Source organism: Varroa jacobsoni, unplaced genomic scaffold (assembly GCF_002532875.2).
Source record: "Varroa jacobsoni isolate VJ856 unplaced genomic scaffold, vjacob_1.0 scaffold_126, whole genome shotgun sequence".
NCBI lineage: Eukaryota > Metazoa > Arthropoda > Arachnida > Mesostigmata > Varroidae > Varroa > Varroa jacobsoni.
The window spans coordinates 353,038-378,913 of record NW_019213028.1 but is presented as its reverse complement, the minus strand read 5'-3'; the positions used below and the strand labels follow the sequence as shown (position 1 = coordinate 378,913).

Genomic DNA, 25,876 nt, shown 5'->3' with positions numbered 1-25,876 from the left:
ATTGGCTGGTGTAGAAGACGGGGAAATATATATGTATATTGCGTTGGGCCATTGGCTTTCGACGGCCATATAGTAAACTAATCGGCTTTTCCTGACCTGTCCGTCTTTAGCGATCGCACTGGGAAAAAGGGCCGGGAGATTACAACAATTTCACGGTACTAGACATACGGAAATTCTGCTGTAGTAAATATTACAAATCTTAATAGAGGATAAGCATAATATATTATCAAATTTATTGTAACGTAGCGTTGTTTCGGAAGAAGTACGCTAGAAATGAATGGCAGGTGACATGAATAAAGATGATAGTACCACACATTATCGAAGGGCAGCGATAAATAACGGCCATAACGGTGATAGTGGCCTTCATAACCAGATGTCATTCTACTACAGAATAGCTATGAGAACACGTGTTGAGTGCTTCTTATTACACACAAAACTGTATGAGGTTTAAGGTCCTAATCCAAGGTTGTAGTTCGGAAATATTTATTAGGAAAGTCCGACCAAATATACAAAGCACAAATATATGTCATGTAGGCTACTTCAAATCTACAGACTAACACACGACCCTACCTATTGACAGCAGATCGAAATGAGAACGCATAATAATCAAATGTCAAATATAAATACATGGAATTATTATGCTTCTAGTTGACAATAAACAATGTTCTAATACACGGAATAATAATAGTAGTAGCGTTTATACTATAAGTTGAGCATGGGCAAGTGACAGCTCTACGACTTTGAAGTGTTTTACATAATCGAATTTCGTGTAGTAATAAAGATACTTTTCGATCAGCAATATACTGGATTAACCCAGTAGCAGCCTTGTAGATAATAAATACAATTACGCTGCAGTAAACTTGATCAAGCGATTTTATCATCCGATTCAGTAATTCATCACTGATCCGGGAAAGCCGAGTAACTAGCGATGTTTATTCAGATATACCTTTAGCGTTCTCACCCGTTCGGCAGCACAAAGATAACACTGGGTCATTTTTACTCTAGCCGTTGTACTCAATTTATTACTTGTCTAGTATTATGTATGAATTGTAATACAGAGAGACTTCTATCTCTGTTGGCTAATCAAATGATTGCTATTTTTAGCTCTACTTAAATTAAACCATTATGTAATGTATAGTACATAATTAAATGAAATCAGAGGCTAACTTCTGCAAGTGCATATGTCTGTGTCCAAATTGCACTAATCGACGAGTAAATCGGACGCAAGCAGCATATGTGATTTGGTCTGGTCCTTGAAGAAAGGTATTGGCTTAGAGCTTCATTTGCGAGGCGACCAACAGTGCCTGTCACTTATGCGAAGAACTGTGATCTCCATTTAGATTATTTATATAATGCCAGGGCAGAACGATGATTCTATGACCTTCAAAATCAGTGTCTTTAACGAGTCTATTATTCTAATGCAACGGATTTTGCCTTGTGCGTCACTTACTGTTTATGGCCCGATTTCGATAAATGTTTGTTCTGTCATGGTTTGTGAGACAGAAAACTATATAATTGGCTTTGCCAATCATAAACGGGGTGTAAGCTTTGCCATTTGAGTACACTAGTTCATGCATAGTCAATGAGCACCCACCCATAATCTACGGCGAGTTTTAAGACTCGACTGCATCTATCTGATGGTTAGGCTGAAACGATTGCGTCTGCCGTCATGCGTCACCAATAGCTTCTTAACAAAGCGCTTAATATCTACCCGTAAATTTTACACTGTATCTAAACTAATTTTATTTAGATACAACTCTAAATCAATGGCATTATATAATTGCCCTTCCCAGTCCAACTCGACGCTGCAACGTTCTCAACTGAAGACGGGTGGACGTGTGTGCCAAGGAAGCAAGATCTGAGTGTAGCGCGGAAATTTTTTGTAAGTTAGATGGAAACCATTTTCAAGATAATTCGCGAAGCCTGAAACAACCACCTTAGTGTAGTATGACGGTCGTGTTAAATATTTATAGCATAAAAGCATTCAGCTTATTGGCCCACAAATAACAGAACCAGCAACATGAATGGCTACATCATGACGTTGTACAGGGGCACCATGTTTTGAGGAGATGACTACCTCTTGAATTTAATAATGAAGTTAATAACAACTTCTTCAAACAAAATGTTTGCTCGGCCAGGTGCATGGTCATGTTATCTCTTAACGACTTCTTTAGAAAATGCAGTTTTTTTTCTTTTTCAGGACACGTATCTTTAGTTATTACAGAGAGTCCTTTTTGGCTATATTTTTGTACAGTGTATAGGTTTGCTTTAATAACATTTGATTTAATTGAAAATTCTTTACTTTGAAAATGTATGATAAATAAGGTTTTTTTGGGCCAGTTAATTTTGTCCTATGTAGGTTAGTATTACTAAAGCAGCTTTTAAAATAACGCTTCAAGTTTGACCACACGGCACCACGCTTTTTTGATAATTATCCATTGGAACCACGCAAAAGAAAACCTTGGCTACGCACACGAAGTGATTACTATCGATCGATAGGGTTGCTCTATTTATTTTTTATTTTTTTTATTTATTATTATTTATAAAATTTACTATCAAACTACTTTCTTATTATCTGTTTCTCATGATAATTACGTATTTCAACCTCTGGACAGTTGATACCGTTTCAAGCGTAAGCCTCCCACTGAGGAATATTCTACAACCATTTTAACGTGTGCAGTGAGTAAATTGATAATTGATATAACTATATAATGATACATAGGAGCCAAATAACTACTTTTAGGTTATTATCGAGACATCCTAACCAGACGCCGTCATCCTAGCAAGTTTTAGCATATCAAAAATTATGTTGCTTGGTAGAAGATTTACACGAACAGATTCAATGAACAAGAGTTTTCCTTTGACTTTACCTATTGTGGTTATGATAACTTATTTGTGTAAATGTAAATATGTAAATGGCACTCCTTTTCATTGTCCTAAGGATAGTATCAGCTAAAGGTATTAACACTAATGATTGCATATTTCTTCAGTAATTCTTGACAACGTTGTTGTTTACGCGTAGTAAAGCCGTCAATCGTCGTTAAGAAACGATAATAGGCGAATGGATGATTGAGGAATAGGATTCGGAATAACAGTACTTGGTTAATAAAAATGGTTTGATTAACAGAAGAATGTATAGATCACTACATGTGAATTTCAGAAGCATTATTGACGAATGTTATTTCCATATAGACATTTAATAAAGCAGTTGATTTGTGCTCCAAAACTCCAGTACTCCAAAACCGCAATTAACAACACGCTAAGTGTGTCATAATAACGTCGACAATAATATTTTTCTTTCAGAGTATACGCTCTATCTAAATTTTATAAGATTTTACTGGAAGGTTTGGAGTCGCTATAGCTTATTTTCTATTTCAAATTGTTATGCGAATAAAATTCTACTGACGTTGTCATGTCCCTTCGCTCAACCTATGGTCGGTCGTACAGAGACCTGGCTTGGGTCTCCTTGATTGTGCTCTACACGCTTTTTTACCTTCTTCCGTGCGATACGCACGTGCTTACGGAGACAGCAGTACCTTTCACGCCGATATATGTAACTCGTCGAATATTAGTAGCCCAACCATCCAGATGAATAACTGACCAGCCAATTTCATTTCCTCTTTTACCAGCCAAAAATTTCCGGGGCCCGTTAATTCCACGGCGGTCTTATAAACAGTCGTAGCAGAACTGGCAACGCTAATCATCTCAACTACGTGCAAAGATCGACGGAACACTATGTTGTGCCGGCACGTAGCAGCCGAAAACCTAGTCGACCATCAGATCCGAAACTGTACATTTTTAAGAATACAACGCCCACGTGTGTGTGTGTGTGCGTATGTTAGCGATGAAAACAACTTCCGAGCGACGGGAAGCAGTTACTTGGACCAAGCGAGTAAGGTGACCGGGAGAACGAAGAAATGTAACTTGGTTAGCGAATATGTGCGTTCACCGTTTTTTTGCTATAGAAAAGGTTTACTTTAGAAAATATATTTGACGTCGCTATGTACTTTCTGCTATTTTCGATCAATCAATGCAATATGCTAGTGCCTACCCTGCTGGGACGATAATCACGGTGGGAAAGAAGATTGGTCTGTATTCGGTTGACCAAAGTCATACCATCGAACGATCCCGCAACCGAAGGCGCTTGACGTTATCACACTTTGAATGCTTCATTGTCAAGGTGGTTAAGGAGCAATCGAAGGATCTACCTTGTCGTCGATACAATAGCACACCGTTATACAGAGGATTTAATAGAACAGCCGCAGCACTGGCTCCTCTATAACGTTTGCCTTCTGTTCGATGGCTAATTGCGAGGGAGTCGTTGATAACGCTGGCGATGAGTATCAAATTTATGAATGACAACGGCACTCTAGTAAAAGCAGCAGTACTTTTGGGAAAAAAGACAGACGGGCCTATAGACGGACGCACATATATAGATATGACATCAATTATTGAATTAAATCATCTTAGTTAGGGTACGGCAGTATAGTTGTGCGCCTAAACAATTTTTGGCCGCGATCCATCATTTCCGAGACAGTTTCCCGAATATGAGTCGATATTCCTCTTACGTAAGTGATAATAAGAATAATGAAACTAGGAAAATTAATTTATTGTCGCCATGATAGGAATATCATTTATTCGTACATCTTTACAGATGACAAATCACTAAATTACCAAAGTACCATTATTTATGAGTTTAATGACATTATCATAAACTAAATTCTGTAGAACTTCTTATACGCTGTCTGCAACAAAGTCTGCTCTGAGTCGATGTTCAGATATTGAACTATGATATATTCATAACTAGTCATCAGTGTGTAGAATAATACGATTTTCATCCTTTGTCGACGAAAACCTTTAGATAAACGCTTCTACTACAAGCACTCATCTGTATTTTTAGTGAGTACTTTAATTGAAATGCTAACTTCATTCAAACAGCACATGCATAGTACAATAGTAACATATATTTTCCTTGAATCAATTTAACTCTCGTATACGCTTGCCGTATCTATAAAGAATTGTGTACATGTTTATGTTAATACAATGGACAATGTTGCCTACACTCGTCCAGCTAACAATAGAAATTAATAGTTCGTTAGTTGGGAAAAGCACGCATAAGAAACCGCGCGTTTATACTGTCTACATCTGTTCGAATTTTGCATTTTTCATTATGTAATTTTCCTACGAAATCTGTTGCCTGCTTAATCGATTTTTAGGAGAAGACTTAGATGAGTACATATCTTAGAAAGCCATATTAACTGGTTAAAGCATTAGTCTTCCACATGAACTAAGCAATAATAGATACGACATAGCGTATACCGTAAGCGACTGCTTACTGCAGTTTTTTTTTAACCAGGACTAATTTATGGGTAATGCCAGGTATCCCCGTGGATGTTCTAGGTCGTGATGCCAACCGGCTCCTTGAAGGTTTGCTGTACTTGAGTGCCTTAGGGTACCTGTTTGAAAGACAATTGAAGGGTTTAATTTCATCAGTAAGCCCATCAGTATCCTGTGTCGGCTCGGACCGTGTAAAAAGAGAAACACGGTTTCATGTGACATGCATTACAGATTAACTAAGCTAAAAAAATTATATTAGCATTCTCGTTAATTCATTGGTTTTTACAAAGCAAGCTAACCATCGATCTATGCAGGATGATGCAGGGCTGTAAAGAAAACCATTGAACGTTCTTTTTTAACTAAATTATTCAGCGAATATTTACAATATTTAAGAAGTAGATTTATACTAACGATATTGAACAACTTAGCGTCATCTGAGATCATCATTACACAGGATCCTAATACACTACAGAGCGCTGCATTACAATGGCTTCGTCTGTAGCACACGTATCAGCAAGCCAATACACTATTGATAAAAGACTAGGGTCATGATGAAGTCAAAGGTCCATGTGTTTCTCCTACGCAATCGGAGCACATGTGCTGTTATGATGCTGATGCAAAAACCACATGAAGTAGATTTATTTCTATCAGCGTAATTTTCATCATCAGCGTATCTTTCGATCGTCGCTAGTCGGAGATTCAAAACTTTGTTTGATTTGAATGGCTAAATATTTTTTTAATTTGGTCTCACCTGTATTCCATCTACTCGACTCTTCCTAAAGGAGTGCTTCTGAATCTTGGATCGCGAATCGCAATCATCACATGTCCAATATGGCATTGATTTTCGGCGGCGCTCGTGATGCTTCAATACCATCCTTTTGCAATACATTGAAATTCTCAACTTTCAGCTCCCGGTTCGATTTTCAGCTTTTCTAAAAAATGAATGATTGAAATAATCCTTCTAATCCACTAGTGAAGTTCGGTGCGTGGAACCAATTCGATCTGTGTGTAATAAAAAAAAAACTTAAATCATCGCCGTTGTCTTTGACGTTGAGCAAAAGATTTGTAAGAAGTCCACCTACAAAAGTTTTGGCAGCAGAGGCGGATCACGTATAAGTACAAACTGTACTAAAATTGACAATCGTCTCAATCGATCAGGTTCAAAGGGACTCAGCATCTCATTGTATGGGTTACTTATTCAAAGTGATTTAATTGGCTTCTTCTGAGCATTCCAGGCTCTATCCTGGAAGATTTCTTTATTTTTATATCAATACAAGGTATTCGGCTTGTTTCCCGAAAGTGGTAAGTGACCACGTGGTTCCGCCATTTCTGAGATGCTTTCATTAATCGGCGTAACGTCAAACAGTACTAACAACGAGTTTCGATTTGCGAGTTCCTCATTGTGGCTGCTTAAATTTCTAATAAGTCATTAAGTCTTTCTAGACTTACAGTGACTCACAGTAAACGGCTCTACACATATAGATTTTGCGGTAGTGTAATTGTACATGGGCTCTACAATATGGCTCAGCTAAACGGGATAGTCGATAACATTAATCAAAGGTACCGAATGCGTTGACGCTTACTTAACACAGGCGTCACAAAATGACTCGGGACTGCGGCGTCGTAGCCACAAATACATGGTTATGGGTTGCGATACTTTAACGGGGAATTCAATAACGGTATGGATCCATTTCCAATAATCTCTCAATTTCTGTTTAGATGTTAAAAACCATATCGAACGTTTTTTTGACGTCTGGGTAGCGAAGATTATTACTCACAGTCGAGCGATCTACTGCACAGATTTCTTTCGGTTTTCTCAGTGATCTACGTTCTATTTCACGAGTAGCCATTCTTGGCACTTTATGATCTGCACGCGCGCCAAATTTCCTTTCATCGGGTCGTCGATTTGACTCCGACGAGGAAATGACCTCGTCGTCGATATCACGAAGTCGAAGCTCTAGTGCAGCCAAACGATTACTAAGTTCCTGTTCGTGACGCCGTCTTTCGCCGGCAGACTTTCGGAGACGGCAAAGCTGAAACCTTACCGCATTCCGTTTGCTTTTCGAGGTAATGATTGGCTGTAGAAAGCGAAACAAAGGTGCTTCCAAAAAGTATAATGATATATAAACAAACGATGATAGACAAGTACCCGAGCAGCTACTTAGACAACCAGGTCATCCAATAAACACCGTACAGTTATCACAACAATAACTTTCCATGATTTTGATGTACCATATTTAAAAATTGAACGAGTTCTTTCCGTCCCAATATTATTCACTGTTTTGGATCGGCACGCGTAAGCAGCAACTTAGAATGACTACCACTCTTTGGGCCACGCCTCGTTGCTCTAATTTTTCAGTATCAAACGTCTAAAGTTTTCAGTAATCTTGCGGTAATGCACCAAAGTATAGTTCAGTATGTTCATTAACTTTCACATTTAATATACGAAAAGAGATGTTAATTTTGTTTACGAAGTAACAATTATTTTTTGCACTTTATCAACGCGCCCTTTACCGACGCGTAAAAACGGATGTAGTTCAGTAAAAAGAGGTTGCATTAATCGACGAAACCAGGATGTAATTAAATGACATATCGATCTAACGAAGCTCTAACTATTTTATGGCTCGTTGAGCTTCAGCCAAAACAAATTGTTATGCACAACGATATGAAATAAGTGTGGCACAAATATACAAAACTACGATATTGCACAATAGTGAATGACAATGTTTAGTTAGAGCGCTAAATAGTAAAAGCTGTTTGGATATAGTTGAGACAGGGCGGTCTAGATGATTAGTGCGCATTTGAATGCATAGCTGTATTTCCCGTCAACACCAGCAAAAAGAAACAAAACCGCAAGGAAAAAACTTAAGTACAGGCTGTAAAGAACTCTTATTAAATAGAAGAAAATGAGGCAAAGTAAGTTCATCGATCTTATTTAATAAGGTGAATCGAATTTTCGGCTGTAATGTAACCGAAGTGGCTCATAATAGACTTTTTCATGATATGAATCATGCTCTTTCAAATGTGCTGCCTGTCTATAGAGGACGTCTAGTAACAATACATAGAATATCATGAACGCGCCAACAGGAACAAGACATTAGTGACCGTTAACGTCACCTTTATATAAGCAACAGTGACGCCGTCTGTAAACGAAGGAAAACGAGTACCTAGAGAATAATGAAAACGTTGCAACTTCACTACTTAGATACTAAAACAGCAAAAAAAACTAACTCGCAAATTAAGTCTAACTCAACAATGTATCGAAAATCGGCTAGAAATTACCGCTACGAGATATTGTGATTTTTTTTAATTAACAGTCTCGTTGCTGATAGGGCCTCTGGTATCTCCGATGGCAGCAAACAGCCGATTTACAGCAGACAGCGAGCGAGCTCCACTTTTGCGCCGCTCTTAGGCTTAAACTCGCACCATACCGACAGCTGCTGTTGTATTTAATTTTTCATGTGCGAGCCTCTCGACATTTTGGTTTTCGTGTCTATGTACCCCGATTCGCAGTCGAAATTTCTGCACCTTATAGGGATATCGATATCTTTGATTGTCTTCACCAGTGCGGACAGTGATTTGCATTGGGAGAATCAGCAGATCCCACATAGTTCTGCACTGGCTTAACCCATAGACATTAGCAAAAGCTGATTTGATACTGAAGAAAGAGGGCATACAAATTACCTCGGTATCAACTTCAATCCTATTAAAAGTCATGAGCTCACTGAACTCGTGAGCCGCAGCAATCAGTTTTCGCCTTTTATGAATTGGCGGTTTTGCATAGGCTGTGTCTGTTGTGATTGGCGTTAATGATCGCTCCTCCACGAGGGACATCCGGATTTGAACCTGCAATTAAACAAGGGAAAAATCAATCGGCATGTTTAGGCTCGCGTCACACGCTCGTACGTTAAAATCTATTCATGCATCGAATGCTGCATAGGTTAGAGAACAGATTGGAATAATATATGTATAGTCGTGAGAGTTTTTAAATTATAACTTATTATTATTATTATATATAAAACTATATAAATTATTTAAACTAATACCATTTCCTCAAGGATAAAAATAGCATTTACGCGGTCAGCTGTTTAGTACGCCGAGGGTGCAAATCCAATTCCACATATAGGCAGTTTAAATTCAATGGCTTCTAATTAAATATTATAAAGTGGTCTCTCACACTAAAGTAATAAGGAAAGTCTTTGCATATAGGGGGCTTATCAAGATGTAGAGCAGATACCATTATATGCCCAAGTTTAATGACCGAATTATTAGAGAACAAAGTGTGTGTTCGAACAAGAGAACGTTTAGCTCAAACGGCGTATCCTTCCAAGGTATTATTTGTTGTTAGACGACTTACCTTGTCTTGGCGAGATACATTTTCACTTACAATGACTTGTCTCAGTTTAGGTGTCTTCAATATAGGAACTACTCGAACATTTTTGCCTGAAATCGAAGTGAGTTAATTGTTATTTGTTTTGTATGTAGTAGAAGATTGTTGCTTTAAATAAATTGTCCATAGAGCCATTTCATACCAAAAATTTGAACTGCCCTATACATTTTTAATTGTATTTTTGGTAACAATTAAATGAATTTTTTAAATTTGATTAGTGATTTACTAGATGTAGATAGACTCACGTCTTTGAGGAAACCAGCAACAACAGGAAAGTAGTTTGCTCCAAGTACTTTTTGATTTGGTCTGAAAGAGCTCGTCGAAACTATCTGAAGTAATGGCGGTACAGCTCGACGACATTACTCGTTTGCCAAAAGCCCTTCTCCACGGTTTGGCAAAGATTGAGTCATACGAAATATACCGCTGGATGTAATCGATACACACAGATGTCACGTTGACTTGAATATCCGGCCGCTCCGCATTTTGATGGTTCGCTTAAGTTCTGACGTGTGTTCCTGTCATTGACTGTACGCCTTGGTGTATCATAATAGGGATTCATTAACAAATAAATACTGAACTTTATGAACAAATAGAAAGTCCGACAAAACTCTATAGACCGCGGTCACTGTGAAGGCTCTTCTGTTTATTGAACCTAACTGCTACTGCCGTGAAGGGGACAACGGAACATTATCCAATTAGCCAATCTACCACAAAACGGGGTTTGGTGGTAACTACATGAAGCGAATTACGTTTCCGTGTATTAGCCCATTTGAACTTTAGACATTACGTATGCAGTGGCACAATCAGATATTCTTAGTCAAAGTCATAGACAGTCTCTACCATTTCATAATTCTCAGCTAAGCTGTTCGCGCGAAACACTTCAAATCTCAACCCGGATAACCAATCAACGGATAAATAATGGCTGCCATTTTCTCGTTGAACCTTGCTTTCCTAGTTGCACTTCTTTTAGCTATTCTAACCGTATCTTATATCTTCGTAAGTCGAGGAGCTACTCAGACGAGACTTGTCAAAACCTAGCTCCACTTCACCTATAATTTCAATAAACAATATGCCGATAAATCTTAGAAATATGGGATTCATTTAACATAGAGATTAACCAGTTTATTTAATAATATACACTGACAACGTCTGACTGTTCGACACCTACCTCACATGAAGAGTCACGGAAGTCATGGACACAGAGGGAAACCTCACCGTTTTTAGAGCCCAAAACGGCCCCAATAAACGACTTTACTCACTCGCTGTTATGAAATACTCTTTACTTTTGCAATAGGTAGATATTTCATAAATATTTTCGTTTTTCGATAACAATTGTCAGTTGTTCCAGCGCGGTTATGCCAGACGGATAATCTGTTCAACGCGTGCGTAGCCCTGAATGAAAACTTCGGTCAATAAGATACGACGGTCTGACGACGGTGTCTAGTAGGCATAAAAGTCCCATTAAAATTCACTGTCATATGTGTGTATGGGTCAGACTTAGATATGTTTAATGCCTCTGTATCTGGCTTTGGCTTGATTAGCTGACACATAATATTCACGTAAAAAATAAATATATATGGAAGTACAAGTGTAAACGTGAAAGTTTATAAGTCAAGCAGATCACTTTAACTTTTTTAGTAAAAGGAAGATGAAGTATTAATTGGAACGGATTTTACGAACTGTATGCTACTCGTTAACGCATAGATTGTAGCCTGACAGCAAACGTCAAATCGAGGTTGTCTGTATACGACTTCGATTAGTATCACATTCTGTGTTGGCGCAAAGTTTTCATATAATTGCGCCCCTAGTGCCAGTTATCCACCAAGCAACACAGAGTTCGTCCTGAATCAAGATTTTAAAATCGCCCTCGTCAAGTAGTGGACGTTCATTAAAGTTCGACTGTCGATTTGGGAGCGTCATTTGTGGACTGCCAACGAAGCGAGCCCATTCGACTTGTGGATGTTACTGAGTCTAAAAAGAGTCTCTCACCGATTTTCTTGCGCATGTCGATGTTAAACGGCCTTTTTGTGTGATCACCCAAGATCCCCTACATCTAGACGCGAATCGTTAAGAACGCCTGGTGTGCGCCGAGAAGAATTTAAATCACGGGAGGACAGTGTTTTTAAAAACGAATATTTTTATACCAGAACTGTATTGCGTGTGTGTTGTATAATAATAATAGAAACAACAAGCTCCTTTCAGTGCCGAAATGTCGGATAAAGAGCATGGTGGTGGCGACGCGTTAGCCGCGTCCTGTGGCTCCAAGGAGAGGCAAGACGAATTGCCTGAAGGAACAACTCCTGGTAAGACGGTACAAACGGAAGAACAGCTGGACGGCCACGTTGATCTGTCCTCGGAGGAGCGACAGATCAAGTTGGCTACGGAAGCCGGCAGGGCCGAGCTTATCGCAGAGAAACTACGAGGGAAGGTCAGGTGGTAAGCGCAACCCGTCCAAGTTCTTCCTCCTCGTCCCATACGTTGCGGACCTAATTTTTAGAAATGTGTCTTTGCAAAGAAACAAAGAAAGGCGGTGATTTCAGCCAGTCATATTTTTCTATCTATTCAACACCTGGTTCAGAGCACTCAATTGTTGCTCATTAATCCCAATTAATATGTGCCTTTTTCTTTTTAGTTTTTTGTATAGTAAGTAATTTGTATGTGTAATATTAAGCAAAAATTAGTAGAACATTGAAAACATTGTGCATTAAAATTATATGCCGTATTATCTATTGGATTTGTCAAAGCAGCTCATTAAATAAATAAAACACTTTTTGCCGGAGTTTTATGAAAATTGATCTGTTTATGAAAGTGAACAAAGTTATGTGATTTTTTTCGACTAAATCAAAAAAATAAATGTAGTGCAGCGGGTGAACGATATAACCTTGCTGATCTAATCCGGAATGAGAAGCTTCATTACGAGGGATTGTACATGAAAAGAATATATCAGTCCTTTATTAATATGGGAGGCGTTTGGTACCCCGAAACTGATAAAACTGTATTGACTTTTGGCACTGACTCTATTATGTATATTTTATAAGTATATATACTATATATATAAAATAAGTATACAAAAAGGCGTTTTTTAGGTATAAAGGACACTTGGATGGGTCTTTTGTGCTTATATATCTTATATAACTTATATAACACACGGGATTTTAATACCATATAGTAGACCAGCATTTAAATACACGTATATTGCTTAGTCATTATAACATTGATACCGTGTATATATTATACGGTGATCTATTGAGGTACATTGGCACATAAGACCTATTCAGTATGCTTGTCATAAGTATGACGGTCATCTTGCGGAAGGTCGGTCAGTTAGTTTCCTAAGCTTTGCGTGCACTAAAGCAATGCTAAAGTTGTAATTGAACTCTATTCCAGAAATATTGTGAAAAAATACGGTTGTGTATGAAGATTTTGATTAAATTGCAGCGAGCTCTCTCCCATAGAACAAGGTTGCTTTTTATTTATTTATATATATATAGATATATATATATTAGGATAACGATTATAGGCACGTAATTGGGATAACGCCTATTCGAAGGAAAGTTGTTATACGAGTGTGTATACCGGTAGGTAAAACGCATATTTAGTGCATGAGTATATTCAAAAGGAAATGTACTAAAAATATTTTTCACACTCTAGGTATAATTCACGCTTGTGTTACGGTTTTATCGAACGAGACGATACAGGCCACGAGCTCTTCGTTCATCGCAACTCAATTGTCATGGCACCCGAAGAGTTGATCTTCCTTAAACCACAAACACCTGTTCTCTTCGATCTGTGGACTCTCTCAGATGGTCGTCTGGAGGCACAGAACGTTCGAGCTGCTAACGGAAAGCCAATATCCCTTCGAGACGGGAAGCTGCTTCCAAGAGCAGCCTGTCCGCATGATGATCTCTACAATTCGTTCCGATCGCAGCAGCCGTTCGGTGAGCAACAGGTTTTATACTAAAGCTTATTATTTTTCGGCAAAAAAGTTTGTAATATTTTTGACCTCTGCATTGTTTTGCCTTGAACCGAAGGGAAGCGGTCGGTTGTGTTCGTTTAGGTTTCCCTTAAAGAAAATGGTAATGATACATTCGCATTGTTTCATTCGTAAGAGGTTACGTGGGTCAATAGTAAAGCCATTGTACATTTCAGTTCAGCTTACCTCAGTACACTTGAGTAGGGTTATCTGTTTGTGTATCGTGTGGAACGTTTGTCTCCGATCTGGCTGACATAGTTTTATTTAAAACTACGCGTTCTTAAAGGTGCCTACGGCGGAGGATGTAGCGGAGTGCCCCAATACTGTCTGTGCTGCTCGCGACCACTTGACTACATCAGATTTCGTCCCGAGTCAGCTCATTACATGGACGCGATATTTTCTGATTTACATGACGTTTGGGAACCTCGAAGCGAGATTTCGTCTCCCCATGATGCCTATATTCCCCATCACAGACACCATTAGCACTACTCATCTAAAAAAAGTAATGAAACAGTGGGAAATCAAGGGCCTTTTTGTGCGTAACCTGTCCTCGTTTTTCTCACTGGAACAACGTGCTTAGCAGCGGCAAACGAGCTGTCCGTCGAGAAGTGCTTTGCTATGTACCGTTCGTCTTAGCTTTTCTTTCTGCAGCCGCTTCTGAAGTCAATATATTCAATAAAAATAAAAGCGGAAGAATCGTATGGGTCATGTATGCAGATAACTGAGTCTCGTTTTTGGTGTCTTGTTTAGCTTAGTTCAGTATCCTGTGCAACAGTAGTCACCAAGTCACGACTCAGATGACTGCTGTCAAATATCAGAGAACAACACAGCAGTTAATCTCTGTACTGGCGAATAATGAAGTAATTTGTACTCTTTATGGCTTGTAATTAACAGGACTAATTGTTATTGCATACTTGCTTGGAACTAGCTATTTGTAAAACTGGAGCGAGGGTCATTATTCCACGATATTTTCCCATGGGACATTTATACGTAACGTCCATAGCGCAATGCTCACGTTGCAAAGTACACTCGTTCCGCAATGCAAAGTGAAGTATGTTACCGTAAACAACGTAATAAAGGAACAGAACATTTTATTTTAATATATTGCTTTTTTATTTATAGAACATTTTTCTATCAATGGTTTCACGTCAATCGACTCCATCAAACGCAATTTACAACAGCTTTGCTGAGCAGGTCATTGATGACAATGTAAATTGCAGGAAACTCTTTGACGCCATTATGCCTCACCCATCGCAGGTACGAATCAAGTGTGCCTCTGATAAGCACCAGCCGATCCTTTTCGGACGGGTGTTGATCTAACCACTGTGAGTAGCGTTGAAGCGACCATGATGCAGCATCATGTGGTGACTTCATTTCTGATGGAGCCCTGAAGTGCCACCAAAATGTAAAACAGTAAATCGTTCATAAACAGAAGTAATGAAAAACCTAATTACCTTGAAGAACTAGAAATAATAAAGCATGTTGATTAGTTTCGAAAACATATCTAAATGTATTTCTAGTACATTCTTATTACACAAATATCGTTTTTCCAATTTAACTCACCTATTTACCCATTTATCTTTACTGTACATTTAACGTAACATGTCCACGCATGTTTTTAAACTTACTGCCTTTGGCGACACGTGAATATATAAGATACTGTTTAGATCATTTTCAACACAGATGATGTTTCAAATATTTCATCGATGCTCACCTAGAAAAAAAAAATTGCAGAATCGTTGAATAGGGGATAACAGGACCGACTGCGTGTGCCTGGGCAATTTGTTCCGCAGGAAGAAGAAGTAACGGCCTGAAAGCACGAAGCGCTCGTGATCGACGTGCAAATGCATCTTCGCGAGCCTCGGGCTTTAACGGAGTCAAACTCGCTTCTAGTTGGGTACAGTCCGCGGCCAAACGTAAACACCCTCCATCGTTAACTGGTCGCACAAGGCTGACGAATCGGAAAAATAGCTCGATCGTACGAGACCCCATCTGATCGCATATAGCAAAAAAATTAGGTGCTTAATATGTTCGGTAATAAAATTCTGCCGGGAAAATATTTTCTTCAGTGCATATTCCTGAATTTCAAATGACTTAGCAGAGATATTAAACTCGCTTCAAAATAAATTTTATTACAGATATTGGGATTATACAAAACAAAGACAATACATATATTACGCATTTTCTACGTATGTATGAGCTTTAATTCTAAATATTGCTTGAAAAACCGATTCTTCCCATATCTTTTTCGTCAATATAGTGCGCTTACCTCTCGGACAATGCCTTGTACGGTGGCATTTGGTGGAAACAAAGTCAGATACTCTGTTAATACTCTCTGTAGAAAACCATTTAACTCGCGCATATACAGTGAGCATTGCACTTCCTTTCCAGAGGACGTTGCAGGCTGGTCATACCTGTAAAAAGCATTAAAACATTGTAAACAACATTATAAACATTAAAAATTGTCTAATAATTTGTCTTCTTCTTTGTCTAATAATTTGTTGAAGGTCCAGCGGAATTACATTTTGGGCCGGTAGCAGACCAAAAGCTTGACTGACAGTAGAATTTAAAACGCCTGAAGGGTCAAGAACACCTGGACGATTCAATTGGTAGTAGATATCATACACTCAAGAATATCCGCTAATCTCCACATTATATTATTGGGTATCACCAAAACCGTTTTTTGACATATTTTGGTCAAGTTTCGAGTCAGTTTCAAAATAATTTATATAGGCAATTTTTATCTATTCAGTTTTATCTCTGACAGATTATCCCAGTCGAGGAAAAGAAACCAATTCGTAATAGGAATTGAATTGCTTTTTCATAAAAGTTTGTGTTTCTCGATGATTTCAGAAAAAAAAATATTGAACAATGGTTCTTGTTTGTTGTCATATACCGTGTCTGCTATGTGTGTCAACTTAGAGAGTAAACCGATAAAACGTGTCGTACTTCTCTTCATGCATCGTTAATAAGATTGCTTCGATTGCGCCTCCGACGGCTCCAAATAGCGGTGAAAGACAAGACGAAATTGTAGCATCGATCTGTTTCAACGATGAGGCCATCACGGACACTGCTGTAGCATCGCAATTCTGCAATTAAGCAAAATGCGCTTAAAATCTAATTCATTATAGGTCCTATCTTTGCATCTGATGTATTCTTAGTCAAAACTGGCTAAATTCTCGTATCTATGTTTTCAACGTCTAAAATCTCTTTCTTTTTTTCTTCAGCTTTCGTACCTTTGAAGCGTGTTATCTCATAGTATTTTAAAGCAACTGTATCCCGTTCCACAAAGGCTCTATGAATTGCATCAACGAACCGAGCTAGAAAAGTGGTACTTTTCCAGTGGTACCAAAGGAAATAATACTATTTCCTTTGGATCGTAACTATGAGTGGCACAAAATATAAACAAGTAACTGAAATTTACTGTTTATTTTAGATGGTCCTATCAAGTAAGGAAAATGGTGTCACGAACCAGGCTAGCGAGAAACGATGACACTTGCACACTGAATATGTGCAATAACTGAAGAGCCATCCCGTTGTTTTTCTGCGTCAAATTTGCTGGTCCAATGACCTGTATGGCCTCAGGAACTTCTGCGCTAATCACTGTCTGTTCAGAACGTGATGCCAACTGAACCACAGTCTGAGCTACGTTCCGTGATACCTGTCGATGTTTGAATTTCACGTCATCACGTAATAAACATATTTAGATAGCCTACGGTGCGATTAAAAGGTTAATGCAAAGTACCCCTAGTACCTTGATATAATAATCATCCTTTGCCATGAATTAGTTAAGTGGTATATTCGCATGTTGACGTCCGATCTTTGGCAGAACTTTTAAAATTACTTGGGTTATTTTGGCAGTTACGTGCAATGGTAATATATATTTATAAAATATTTACCTTGCGCAACAGCTGTACATCACCGACGGATTCAGTCACCCGTATCTCAGACATAATTACCTACAAGACATTCTTAATTAATATTTATACTGCCCGGATAGCAAATGCATCTAATATATGTAAGTAACTACTCAGAATAAATAAAATTTAAATAAAAAAACAACCCATTTCTTGGTCACAGAGAGCTGAGTGATTTTATCATTAATTTAATTGTCTTATTCGCTCATTCTTTGCATTCCCAGTAAAATATTATCAATATTTTATAAACCTAGTGTTGGCCGGGTTTAATCGTATTTGGTATACCGTACAGGTTGAATCGAGTAAATGAATGAAATGAACCATTGTTTCCCAGTTTATTTGCCTGCATTTTTTCGTTTCAACCTTTAGTGGCACATAATGAGAAAATTATGGCAATCAAATTGCTTACATTAACGACAGCAACAACGTCATCCTGAAGTGGTGGCGTATTCGTCAGGCAAAGGTTTGCACAGTCGAGCAAACGCGACAGAGACCGGGACACGTACGCTGTTTCAAGCGATTCCAAGTTCAACTTCGTCAGGTCAACTCTGCGCTCATATATTGCGAAGTAAACGAAAGCGAAAGTAAACGACAAGATAATTTTATTAGGATTAATACGCACTTATGTAATTTCAAATCTGCTTTCAGTTAGGAAAAGGAAAGTCATGATCTAAATTTATTAAGTGGGTCTGCGTTCTGAGAGATTTCACGCTTGATGCAAGTAAATAAGCGTAACAAGAACGTTAAATTAAGTAAAATAAATCATATAGGTGAAGACTAAAATGATATAGTAAATGGTTCCTGTACTATTCTACTGCTGTTTTAATTCCGCTGTCCTTTATTTTCGTTTACAACAAAAACTCCGTAGTCATATTAATTTTTGTTGGATATAATAAACGATATTATAAACGCTTCCGTATCATATATTTGATAGAAAGCATACATGCACGGCTACATTTGTTATTTTTTTGTTACAACATGAAAATAAGCCTTTGCAACTCACCCTTCAAGTTTTGTAGTGAACATTTTTATCAATTTTGGGTATTCACCCTCAAATGCCTGTCTCACAAATGTCGACTGCGCAGATGCTGCAATTAGTTCTCGGGAAAGCATCAGCGCTAGCTCCAGCCACAACGACTCTACCAGGCCGCATCCCGACTTTACTGAATCGTCTGTTGGTCAAAAACGGGCAATGAAATAATGATAGAATACGAAAACAGCAAGCTTGCATAATACATGATCTTATTGATTAATAGAATGTAATAAGATTCGTCCTAAATCAAAGTTGATATCACAACTATTGCTAACTCCGTACCATTATTAAAAACGTCGGCATCATCGTTGTTATCAGAAGCATCGCCGTTTACCGACTTCCGCTTCCGTTGTTGCTGAATAATTTGAGCAAACGTGTTGTGACTATTAGTATCTTTTCGTTTAGCCATAACAGCTTCGAATCCAACCACCTGTGTCAATTGCGTCCCGACAGATCCCAACAGTGACTCAATCGATGCCCACAGATTGCCTCTAAATGCCGCACCACCTCCTAAACTAGCTCGTCCCGGCAACGATCTATTTCCACCGGACGTCGCCTGTTCTGGAGACTGACTCAGTCTGGAACGAAAAAGCGCTCATTTCACCTATATCGATCTAATGAAACCTACGACCTAATGAACCTGATGAAATAATCATTTTTCTCGTTCAGTCCAGTTTTTAAATAGGGCGCTTGATACTGGTCATTAGATTAAAAAAATCCTCGAACACGTTGCATATAAAGAAATAATTGCAATATCTGCACTGATCTGACTCTACAACACAGCAGATCGACATTAAGAAAAATGACGGGATATCAGCAAAAGTACGCAGCTGGATTATTGTCGTTACAACTTTTTACCATAATGGTACAGCCTTGAATGCCGCTCAGCTCTTCGAAACCCGAGCTAAAATAATCACCCGAAAAATCTTTTGTGTTTTCTAAACGATTCTATAAATATTTGTCCAGATTGCAACGAATATTGCAACGAAGATAAAATAGATAAAAAAATCATTGAGATACGTATATTTGATAATCGGTTTAACTGTCCATGAAATTACGTAGAATTTGAGACAAAATTTACTGTCCTATAGGATAACCCCTCTCCTGGTTTCTTTATTTCTCTATCTTTATTTGCTTTTTGTTTTGCAATACGCTAATCTATTATACGCATGTGTATTTACGCAAAACAAAAAAAGAAAGGTCTTCCACAGGACCGCCGATCATCTGCTAATTTCTCATGTGACTAAGTAGCTTCTCAAACACCTGTTAGTGACTGGGCTTTTTAAAATCTTTCGTTACACCAAAGATGTTACTCGCCTGTGTACATCAAGAGCTTCTTTAGTAGCTTTGGTAAGGCGTTCTTTGCAAGCCGTAAGTAAAGCATCCAACTGCTGTAAAAGAATTCCCATGTTGTGGAATGACTGCAAAGCAATGGTCATCTGTGCAAAGTTCTGAGACTCCAGAGAGGTCTCGAGGAGTGCTTGACACTGACGAACGAGATCCACGCGGAATTCGCTTACAAACCTGTATTCAGAAAAAAATCCACAACAACAGCAACCTCAACTATGAGACATATTTATGATAAAGATGAAGCTTTCTTGGCAAGACAAAGTGGCCTATTTTATATCATAATTATTGATTCACTTTCAAATCTGTTGTATGCTATATACCGAATGAGTAGATGATTACGTACGTGAGATGTGGTCGCACTGCATTAATTGAGTGTATACCTTCCCCCACATTAGCAAGAAGGTAATACACTTCAGAGATCAGTTGGGAGCTTTTCATCATATCCTTGGTCTGTTTGGAATTGTTCTGAAAAGCGAAAAAAGAAAACAAATAGTATGCCAACGATGCCAACCGATACATCCTACATTGAACAATACAGAAATCAATCAGAAATAGTTTGTTTTTCATAATATTTTATCCCTTTATAATCTACTCACTTGTCGTAATTGTCGACAGACACCGGCCAGTCTTGCAACACTCCTGGCTAGTTCACAGGTATCATGTAACCTAGCAAGCATCAATGTGTGTTGTTCAACTTTCTCGTAGCATTCAGACATCCGTGATTGAACACGATCGCCGACCACCTACACCAAAGACATTAAAAAGCGGAATAAAGCCATGGACTTAAGTGTTTGCAACAACGTTTCTCCGCCGTTGATGTTTGAACTTATAATTACAACTGCGTCTTTAACATTTTTTTTGTAATGAATAAGGCTGCCTAACCCTAACGGTTCGGGCTTGTTAGATTAAAATATTAAACAAAATAACATAGTGGATCTAATCTATATTTGATCCAGTCTAGGCAGTGGCTTATGGATAGAATAAACGATGAAACAGGAGTGGACAAAATGGGTGGTAAACCTTTAAAGCTTTCACTGAACTAAATGTATCTTGCAGGCTTTTTTCGAGTCCCTCAATATCGGTAGCATGACTTAGTAGTTCATCGTATTTATCGCCGACCTCGTGACGAATCTCACGCTCCACCAATGATATTCCTATATAAAATAAGCAGGAGAAAATGTTAAAAATTGTGCTGATAGAATACAGTTTCCCCGTTAACTGAGGATACGCCTTTAGCCAATATAATGGGCTATGAAACCCGCGTAATGGTCTTTGAGTTACATTCGAATTAATACAGCATCTAACATGATTGAACCTAAATAAATCTAATCGTTAATAAAATTACCAATTATGTCAAATTATGTATATCTAACCTGCCGAAATCTTGGCAAGATGATCCGTGATCGCTAAGTTTTCGACAGCTTTAGCAGCCACAGATTTTGCGTCAAAATCATCGTCCAGAAAGTGTCGATAGAGGGTATCTGATCTCAGTTGTTCGATGACTACGCTCTCTCCGTAAACGTCTGGTAACATTAGCGTCCCAGAGGATGCTGAATATGATAAGATGTTGGCAATAGAAGTATCACTTCCGCTATCCATTGGAGTTTTATCAGTTACCAACGGATTCGCCATTTTCAGACGCCGAGTACAATCGTCTGAATCACTATTCTAGATTAACTCAAATAGAAACCTTATTGATCCAGTGACAATCGCTTAAAAAGAAAGAAAGCAAGACGAATGTACATTGAATTTTTTCATCTTTACTATTAGAAACCAATCCAGCCGGTGTCAGTGGTTAAAATGAATTAAGTAGCTGTGATTTAAAATTCATGAACGTGTAAGACACTGATACTGATAGTATATAGATGAATTGCTTTAATACAGCGAAATGTCTGTATACTGCTAAGATTTTGCTTCGAATAAATCCGCCTCATTCACTAAAATGCCAGCTGTCTTCTTTCCTTACTACCCAAAAGCTTTATCTATTGAGGCCTACTGAATTTTTAGACTCACTATGACATCTTACAATGGGGATTTTCAAACCATGACTGATGTATCCTCTACGTTGATTAGCAGTTGACTACTAACAAGTTAATTTTTCGTGTTGAAACATCCTCAATCAAATCATTCACGACGAAAGTTCTCTATTCCTTCAGAATTGACAAAAACAAAGCATCGAATGCTGACCATAGATGACCACCACTTGATACACGTTGCGCACCATGACCCCAAAAAGACCTGAATGTTTGTTGCACAGTGATTATATTTTGCTAGACAAAACTGTTTCAAACAGCGGTCCTATCTGTTGTACTTAGTTCTGTTCCATTCTGACGTGCTCTGTTTTGATAATATTCAGATACAACCGGAGCAGATGCTTATGTCTGGGAAATAGCTTTACTGTGTAGCGCGCTGCTGGACCCATAAAATGAAGGCTGAATATGCCCAAACTAGTTCATGAGAATTTGCTGACTGCTTGGAAACCGTAGCGTCGCAGCTGAGAGTTTGGCCATAGCATGTACAGTGTATTAAATTAACTATACACAAACTACGTACCATTTTTGAGAGGGTAAGCGAAAAGTATGAACCGTTTATTTCTCGTTTTTTACATATTATGTCATTGTTTGTTTGATCTCTAGAATTAAATTCAGAACAGAGAGACACGAATCCATGACTATGAAAAGTGTGCAGTCCTGAAGAAGTATATTTATTTCAGATATTTTTGTTTTTGTTTAATATTACAGAAATGTCGAAACAAGAAGGTAAACAGTTCAAGGGTTTTTTGCAGCAGTTTTCAAGCGTTAAGGCACCGACCGTCTTCGGCGAGACTTCAACGTCCATCGGAGTATCACGATCTCCTGAAACTGAGAGAAAGGTATGATTTATACGCGTAGTACAATCGTTGTTGTTAAAGGTATGCGATCAAACTTCAGCATCGGCCTTTGGACTTATCCTATACCGATGTCATATTTAACAATACTTCTTACTCGCATAAAATATAAATGTCTTTCAAGGTGAACGACGCATATTACACAATTCGTGTGAACAAAGAGAACTGTTTCGAAAACAATGCAATATTGTTAGCCTACTGTGTAAAGATAACATATATATTATCTTAGAGAAAATACAACTTATTCTTATATTTCTCCCTTGGATACTAATAACCGCTTTTAACAAGTCCTTGTTATGAACAGATCGATACTCGGGCACTTTCTCTTGATCAGATATCTGAATTCTCTTTTAAATGAAAAATCTGAATTCAGTAAAACAGCTTGACACGCTTCTACATTATTTTACGCTGGACTGTTGTGCTATTAGATCTTGGAGAACGGCACCCTTCCTGACTATATACGCCATGGGTTGGATATACTTGTGGTTGGCATCAATCCGGGTTTCTTCTCGGCCAAGGCGCGACACTACTACGCGGGTCCTGGAAATCACTTCTGGAAATGCCTTTACCAGTCCAAACTTATTCCAGAACCCATCACTTGGGAGAATGATTTTCGGCTGTTAAAATGGAACATCGGTAAACTCTACTCAAAGCCAAAACATTTGATTCAATTTCACCAACATATTTCAATAACGGTTTGCGGGGTGCCTGTTTTGCAAGAAAATAGAATCACTTGTTTTTCTGATGATTTTTCTGAAGATGAAGAACAATGCACCTTGAAATCATTACCAGCTGTAATCGTCTAAACTGCTCTTCGCATACAAAATAGAGGAAAGCTTTATTTGCGACTCCAGTGATAATGCACTTGTTTCTGACTGCAATACTTCTAACAAACTATTTATTGTCTAACCCAGACGGTCGCTAGCTTTCAAAACAAAGCTCACTTATAGGTTTAGAGTAAGCGAGATGTCTGATGCGGACTATGGTCACTGTGAATAAAATGGTCGGATCTGTTTTTCCAGTAAAACAAGAGGTGAGGCCCATCTAATAGTAAATCTGTTTTTTCTTTTCAACACATTTTAAACTAGAAAAATTTATAATCACAGCTGATCTACCACGCGTGTGTATATCTAAATATTTGAATAATTTTCAGGTTTGACTAACATCTGCGAAAGAGCGACTCGTGGTCAGGACGACCTCTCAAAGCAGGAGATTTCTGAGGGAGCAAGGATCCTTCGAAAAAAAATCGAAGAGTTTTCTCCTAAAGTGGTTGTCTTCAACGGAAAGGGCATTTACGAAATATTTATTGGAAGCAAAGTTAAACACTTGGGACGGCAAGACAGCTTCATACCTGGGATTGAGGTTTGTACGTGAGAGCAATATATCAAGTGCATACAGATGTAAGTACAATCCGGAGGTTATACAAGTACGCGAGAAGCTAAGACCTTGCTGACTCATGATATATTTGCGTGCTTTCAGCATTCACTGCAAAAAGGCAAAATTTAAAAATGATTCCTATTTCTGGTCGCAATAAACTAACAGCTGTTAGATTTGTTGACCATTTGCAGATCTTTGTTGTGCCATCTTCAAGTCCACGCTCGGCTTCTTATCCAAGAGCTGAGGATAAGGTAACACTTTCAAGTGTGTATCTTACTGGATTTTTAATTTGGTGACTTCTGTGTTAGCTAATGAAATGAGATCATTAGTTTGTCGTCACTGAAACCCCGTAATAGCATTGATTACTGTTTGTATTAAAAACTCTTTTTCATAGGCTAACAATCAGGTTATAAACGAATAATAGTTTGGAGGCATTAAGGACACATATACCAACCAATAGTAGTATCTCTAAGAGGGTTGACTACGACTAACTCCTATCAAAAACTTTAGCATTTATAAAGGATAACACCAATGCAATTATGCAAACAACCACGTAAAGGATGCTGTAATTTAAGTCAACCCATTGCATTAATTATTATGCGGCTGAAAGGATACCTGTCGTACTATTTTGTGTAAGCTGCTTTATTTCAAATTTGAATATTATTTGTCTTTGGCAGGATGAACATTTCTAGACTTGGATTTTTTTTCTGCTTTTGTAAGCTAGATTAACGATTAAGAGAGGACATGTAGTTTCCGGCTGTTTTTAATCATCCACTCATTGCGTAGTCAACAATTTATTCAAAATAAGCGTACTCTAAAATTAAAGATATAATTCAGCTTAAATTATTGCATAGAGAGTTTGTTAATTGCACTGTTTGCAAGCTACGTGGTATATCTACTGTGTGATTAAATAAATAAGCCTTAATATTATTTATAATTAATTATTATTATTATTTACCGGTTGATACAAACCATGCGTTTTCCAGTTTTCAGATACATTATCTCTCTCAATTGATACAAGGTGTGATGTTACATCTTGATCATCGTTTCAGATTCCGTTCTATATCGCTCTAAAAAAGTTCGTCGATCATATTAAAAGCGGACTACCTATCGACAACGATGAACAATTCCGATTCGAGGTCGAAAACACCAGGAAACACAAACGATTATAGTAGAAACAGCGAACATTCGTACTAACCAAGATTTAGTTCGGATGCCGTATCGCTAACAATCTAAGTTGCTCGGACCCCTTTTGAAGACAGCGTTAATATTATGCAGGTTGACATTTTTATCGACTGAAGTAAATTACAATGTTGAAAAGATCAGTATATTAGCTGTGTGTTCTTATAAGTGAAGTTCTTTATACAAACACCTGCTAGACGATATATACGATCAGTGGATACCCGAATATCCGAGTCATATAGATTTGAGTTGTTATAGCAACAAAAAAAATAGTCATAGTTACACAACTACATGCTCATGGCCTGTACGACTTGAATAACGAGAGATGTGATATTAATAAAGTTTATTTGACTGATTTAAGTGCTATCTTTGTTCTTTATGTAAATACAGACCAAATAATGTAATTCATAATTCTTTTGTCCAGTCAATC

The 25,876-nt window shown here is 38.0% G+C and overlaps 4 protein-coding genes across 11 annotated transcripts; 2 read left to right on the top strand and 2 right to left on the bottom strand.

Moving 5' to 3' along the window:
• The first annotated feature begins 4,463 nt into the window (after positions 1–4,463).
• LOC111267659 (Y-box-binding protein 1) lies at positions 4,464–14,800 on the top strand. 2 transcript variants are annotated; one of them, XM_022846035.2, is made up of 4 exons: positions 4,464–4,568; positions 11,930–12,163; positions 13,379–13,665; positions 13,987–14,800. In XM_022846035.2, the coding sequence occupies exons 2-4, from the start codon at positions 11,937–11,939 to the stop codon at positions 14,181–14,183; spliced, it is 711 nt and encodes a 236-aa protein (XP_022701770.1). In that variant the 5' UTR covers positions 4,464–4,568; positions 11,930–11,936; the 3' UTR covers positions 14,184–14,800. The 2 variants fall into 2 exon arrangements, with proteins under 2 accessions (XP_022701770.1, XP_086827569.1); XM_086971443.1 differs by lacking the exon at positions 4,464–4,568 and having other exon boundaries at positions 11,555–12,163.
• On the bottom strand, positions 4,603–11,015 carry LOC111267670 (uncharacterized). The gene is made up of 7 exons (XM_022846053.2): positions 10,896–11,015; positions 9,973–10,260; positions 9,695–9,780; positions 9,022–9,183; positions 7,116–7,415; positions 6,089–6,269; positions 4,603–5,456 (listed from the first exon to the last, which is right to left on the bottom strand). Exons 2-6 carry the CDS (start codon positions 10,085–10,087, stop codon positions 6,261–6,263), a joined length of 672 nt encoding a protein of 223 aa, XP_022701788.2. The 5' UTR covers positions 10,088–10,260; positions 10,896–11,015; the 3' UTR covers positions 4,603–5,456; positions 6,089–6,260.
• On the bottom strand, positions 14,790–22,333 carry fws (Conserved oligomeric Golgi complex subunit 5 four way stop). Of its 6 annotated transcripts, none has more exons than XM_022845979.2 (15): positions 22,188–22,333; positions 21,374–21,550; positions 21,021–21,154; positions 20,597–20,743; positions 20,344–20,465; positions 19,968–20,174; positions 18,933–19,228; positions 18,621–18,789; positions 18,027–18,165; positions 17,600–17,659; positions 17,173–17,361; positions 16,650–16,789; positions 15,970–16,114; positions 15,415–15,692; positions 14,790–15,087 (listed from the first exon to the last, which is right to left on the bottom strand). In XM_022845979.2, exons 1-15 carry the CDS (start codon positions 22,222–22,224, stop codon positions 14,862–14,864), a joined length of 2,466 nt encoding a protein of 821 aa, XP_022701714.1. In that variant the 5' UTR covers positions 22,225–22,333; the 3' UTR covers positions 14,790–14,861. The 6 variants fall into 6 exon arrangements, with proteins under 6 accessions (XP_022701714.1, XP_022701707.1, XP_022701697.1 ...); XM_022845972.2 differs by having other exon boundaries at positions 21,374–21,712; positions 22,188–22,299; XM_022845962.2 differs by having other exon boundaries at positions 21,374–21,712; positions 22,027–22,287.
• An 80-nt stretch (positions 22,334–22,413) lies between these two features.
• Tdg (Thymine DNA glycosylase) lies at positions 22,414–25,801 on the top strand. 2 transcript variants are annotated; one of them, XM_022846016.2, is made up of 6 exons: positions 22,414–22,566; positions 22,742–22,872; positions 23,316–23,523; positions 24,041–24,249; positions 24,456–24,515; positions 25,317–25,801. In XM_022846016.2, exons 2-6 carry the CDS (start codon positions 22,744–22,746, stop codon positions 25,434–25,436), a joined length of 726 nt encoding a protein of 241 aa, XP_022701751.1. In that variant the 5' UTR covers positions 22,414–22,566; positions 22,742–22,743; the 3' UTR covers positions 25,437–25,801. The 2 variants fall into 2 exon arrangements, with proteins under 2 accessions (XP_022701751.1, XP_022701756.1); XM_022846021.2 differs by having other exon boundaries at positions 24,456–24,528.
• Positions 25,802–25,876: the final 75 nt, after the last annotated feature.

Excerpts from the sequence above, each read along its gene's own strand:
- LOC111267670 (XM_022846053.2), bottom strand. The coding sequence starts at position 10,087 with ATGTCGTCGAGCTGTACCGCCATTACTTCAGATAGTTTCGACGAGCTC. Across the intron at positions 9,781-9,972 it reads TTGCTGGTTTCCTCAAAGAC|GCAAAAATGTTCGAGTAGTT; the intron begins GTGAGTCTATCT and ends CTTCGATTTCAG. Across the intron at positions 7,416-9,021 it reads GGATTGAAGTTGATACCGAG|CCAATCATTACCTCGAAAAG; the intron begins GTAATTTGTATG and ends CGCTTTCTACAG.
- LOC111267659 (XM_022846035.2), top strand. The coding sequence starts at position 11,937 with ATGTCGGATAAAGAGCATGGTGGTGGCGACGCGTTAGCCGCGTCCTGT. Across the intron at positions 12,164-13,378 it reads CTACGAGGGAAGGTCAGGTG|GTATAATTCACGCTTGTGTT; the intron begins GTAAGCGCAACC and ends TTCACACTCTAG. Across the intron at positions 13,666-13,986 it reads CCGATCGCAGCAGCCGTTCG|GTGCCTACGGCGGAGGATGT; the intron begins GTGAGCAACAGG and ends GCGTTCTTAAAG.
- fws (XM_022845972.2), bottom strand. The coding sequence starts at position 21,632 with ATGGCGAATCCGTTGGTAACTGATAAAACTCCAATGGATAGCGGAAGT. Across the intron at positions 20,175-20,343 it reads GCAGTGCGACCACATCTCAC|GTTTGTAAGCGAATTCCGCG; the intron begins GTACGTAATCAT and ends TTCTGAATACAG. Across the intron at positions 16,115-16,649 it reads TTAACGATGCATGAAGAGAA|GTATGACCAGCCTGCAACGT; the intron begins GTACGACACGTT and ends TGCTTTTTACAG.
- Tdg (XM_022846016.2), top strand. The coding sequence starts at position 22,744 with ATGTCGAAACAAGAAGGTAAACAGTTCAAGGGTTTTTTGCAGCAGTTT. Across the intron at positions 24,250-24,455 it reads GCTTCATACCTGGGATTGAG|ATCTTTGTTGTGCCATCTTC; the intron begins GTTTGTACGTGA and ends GACCATTTGCAG. Across the intron at positions 24,516-25,316 it reads ATCCAAGAGCTGAGGATAAG|ATTCCGTTCTATATCGCTCT; the intron begins GTAACACTTTCA and ends TCATCGTTTCAG.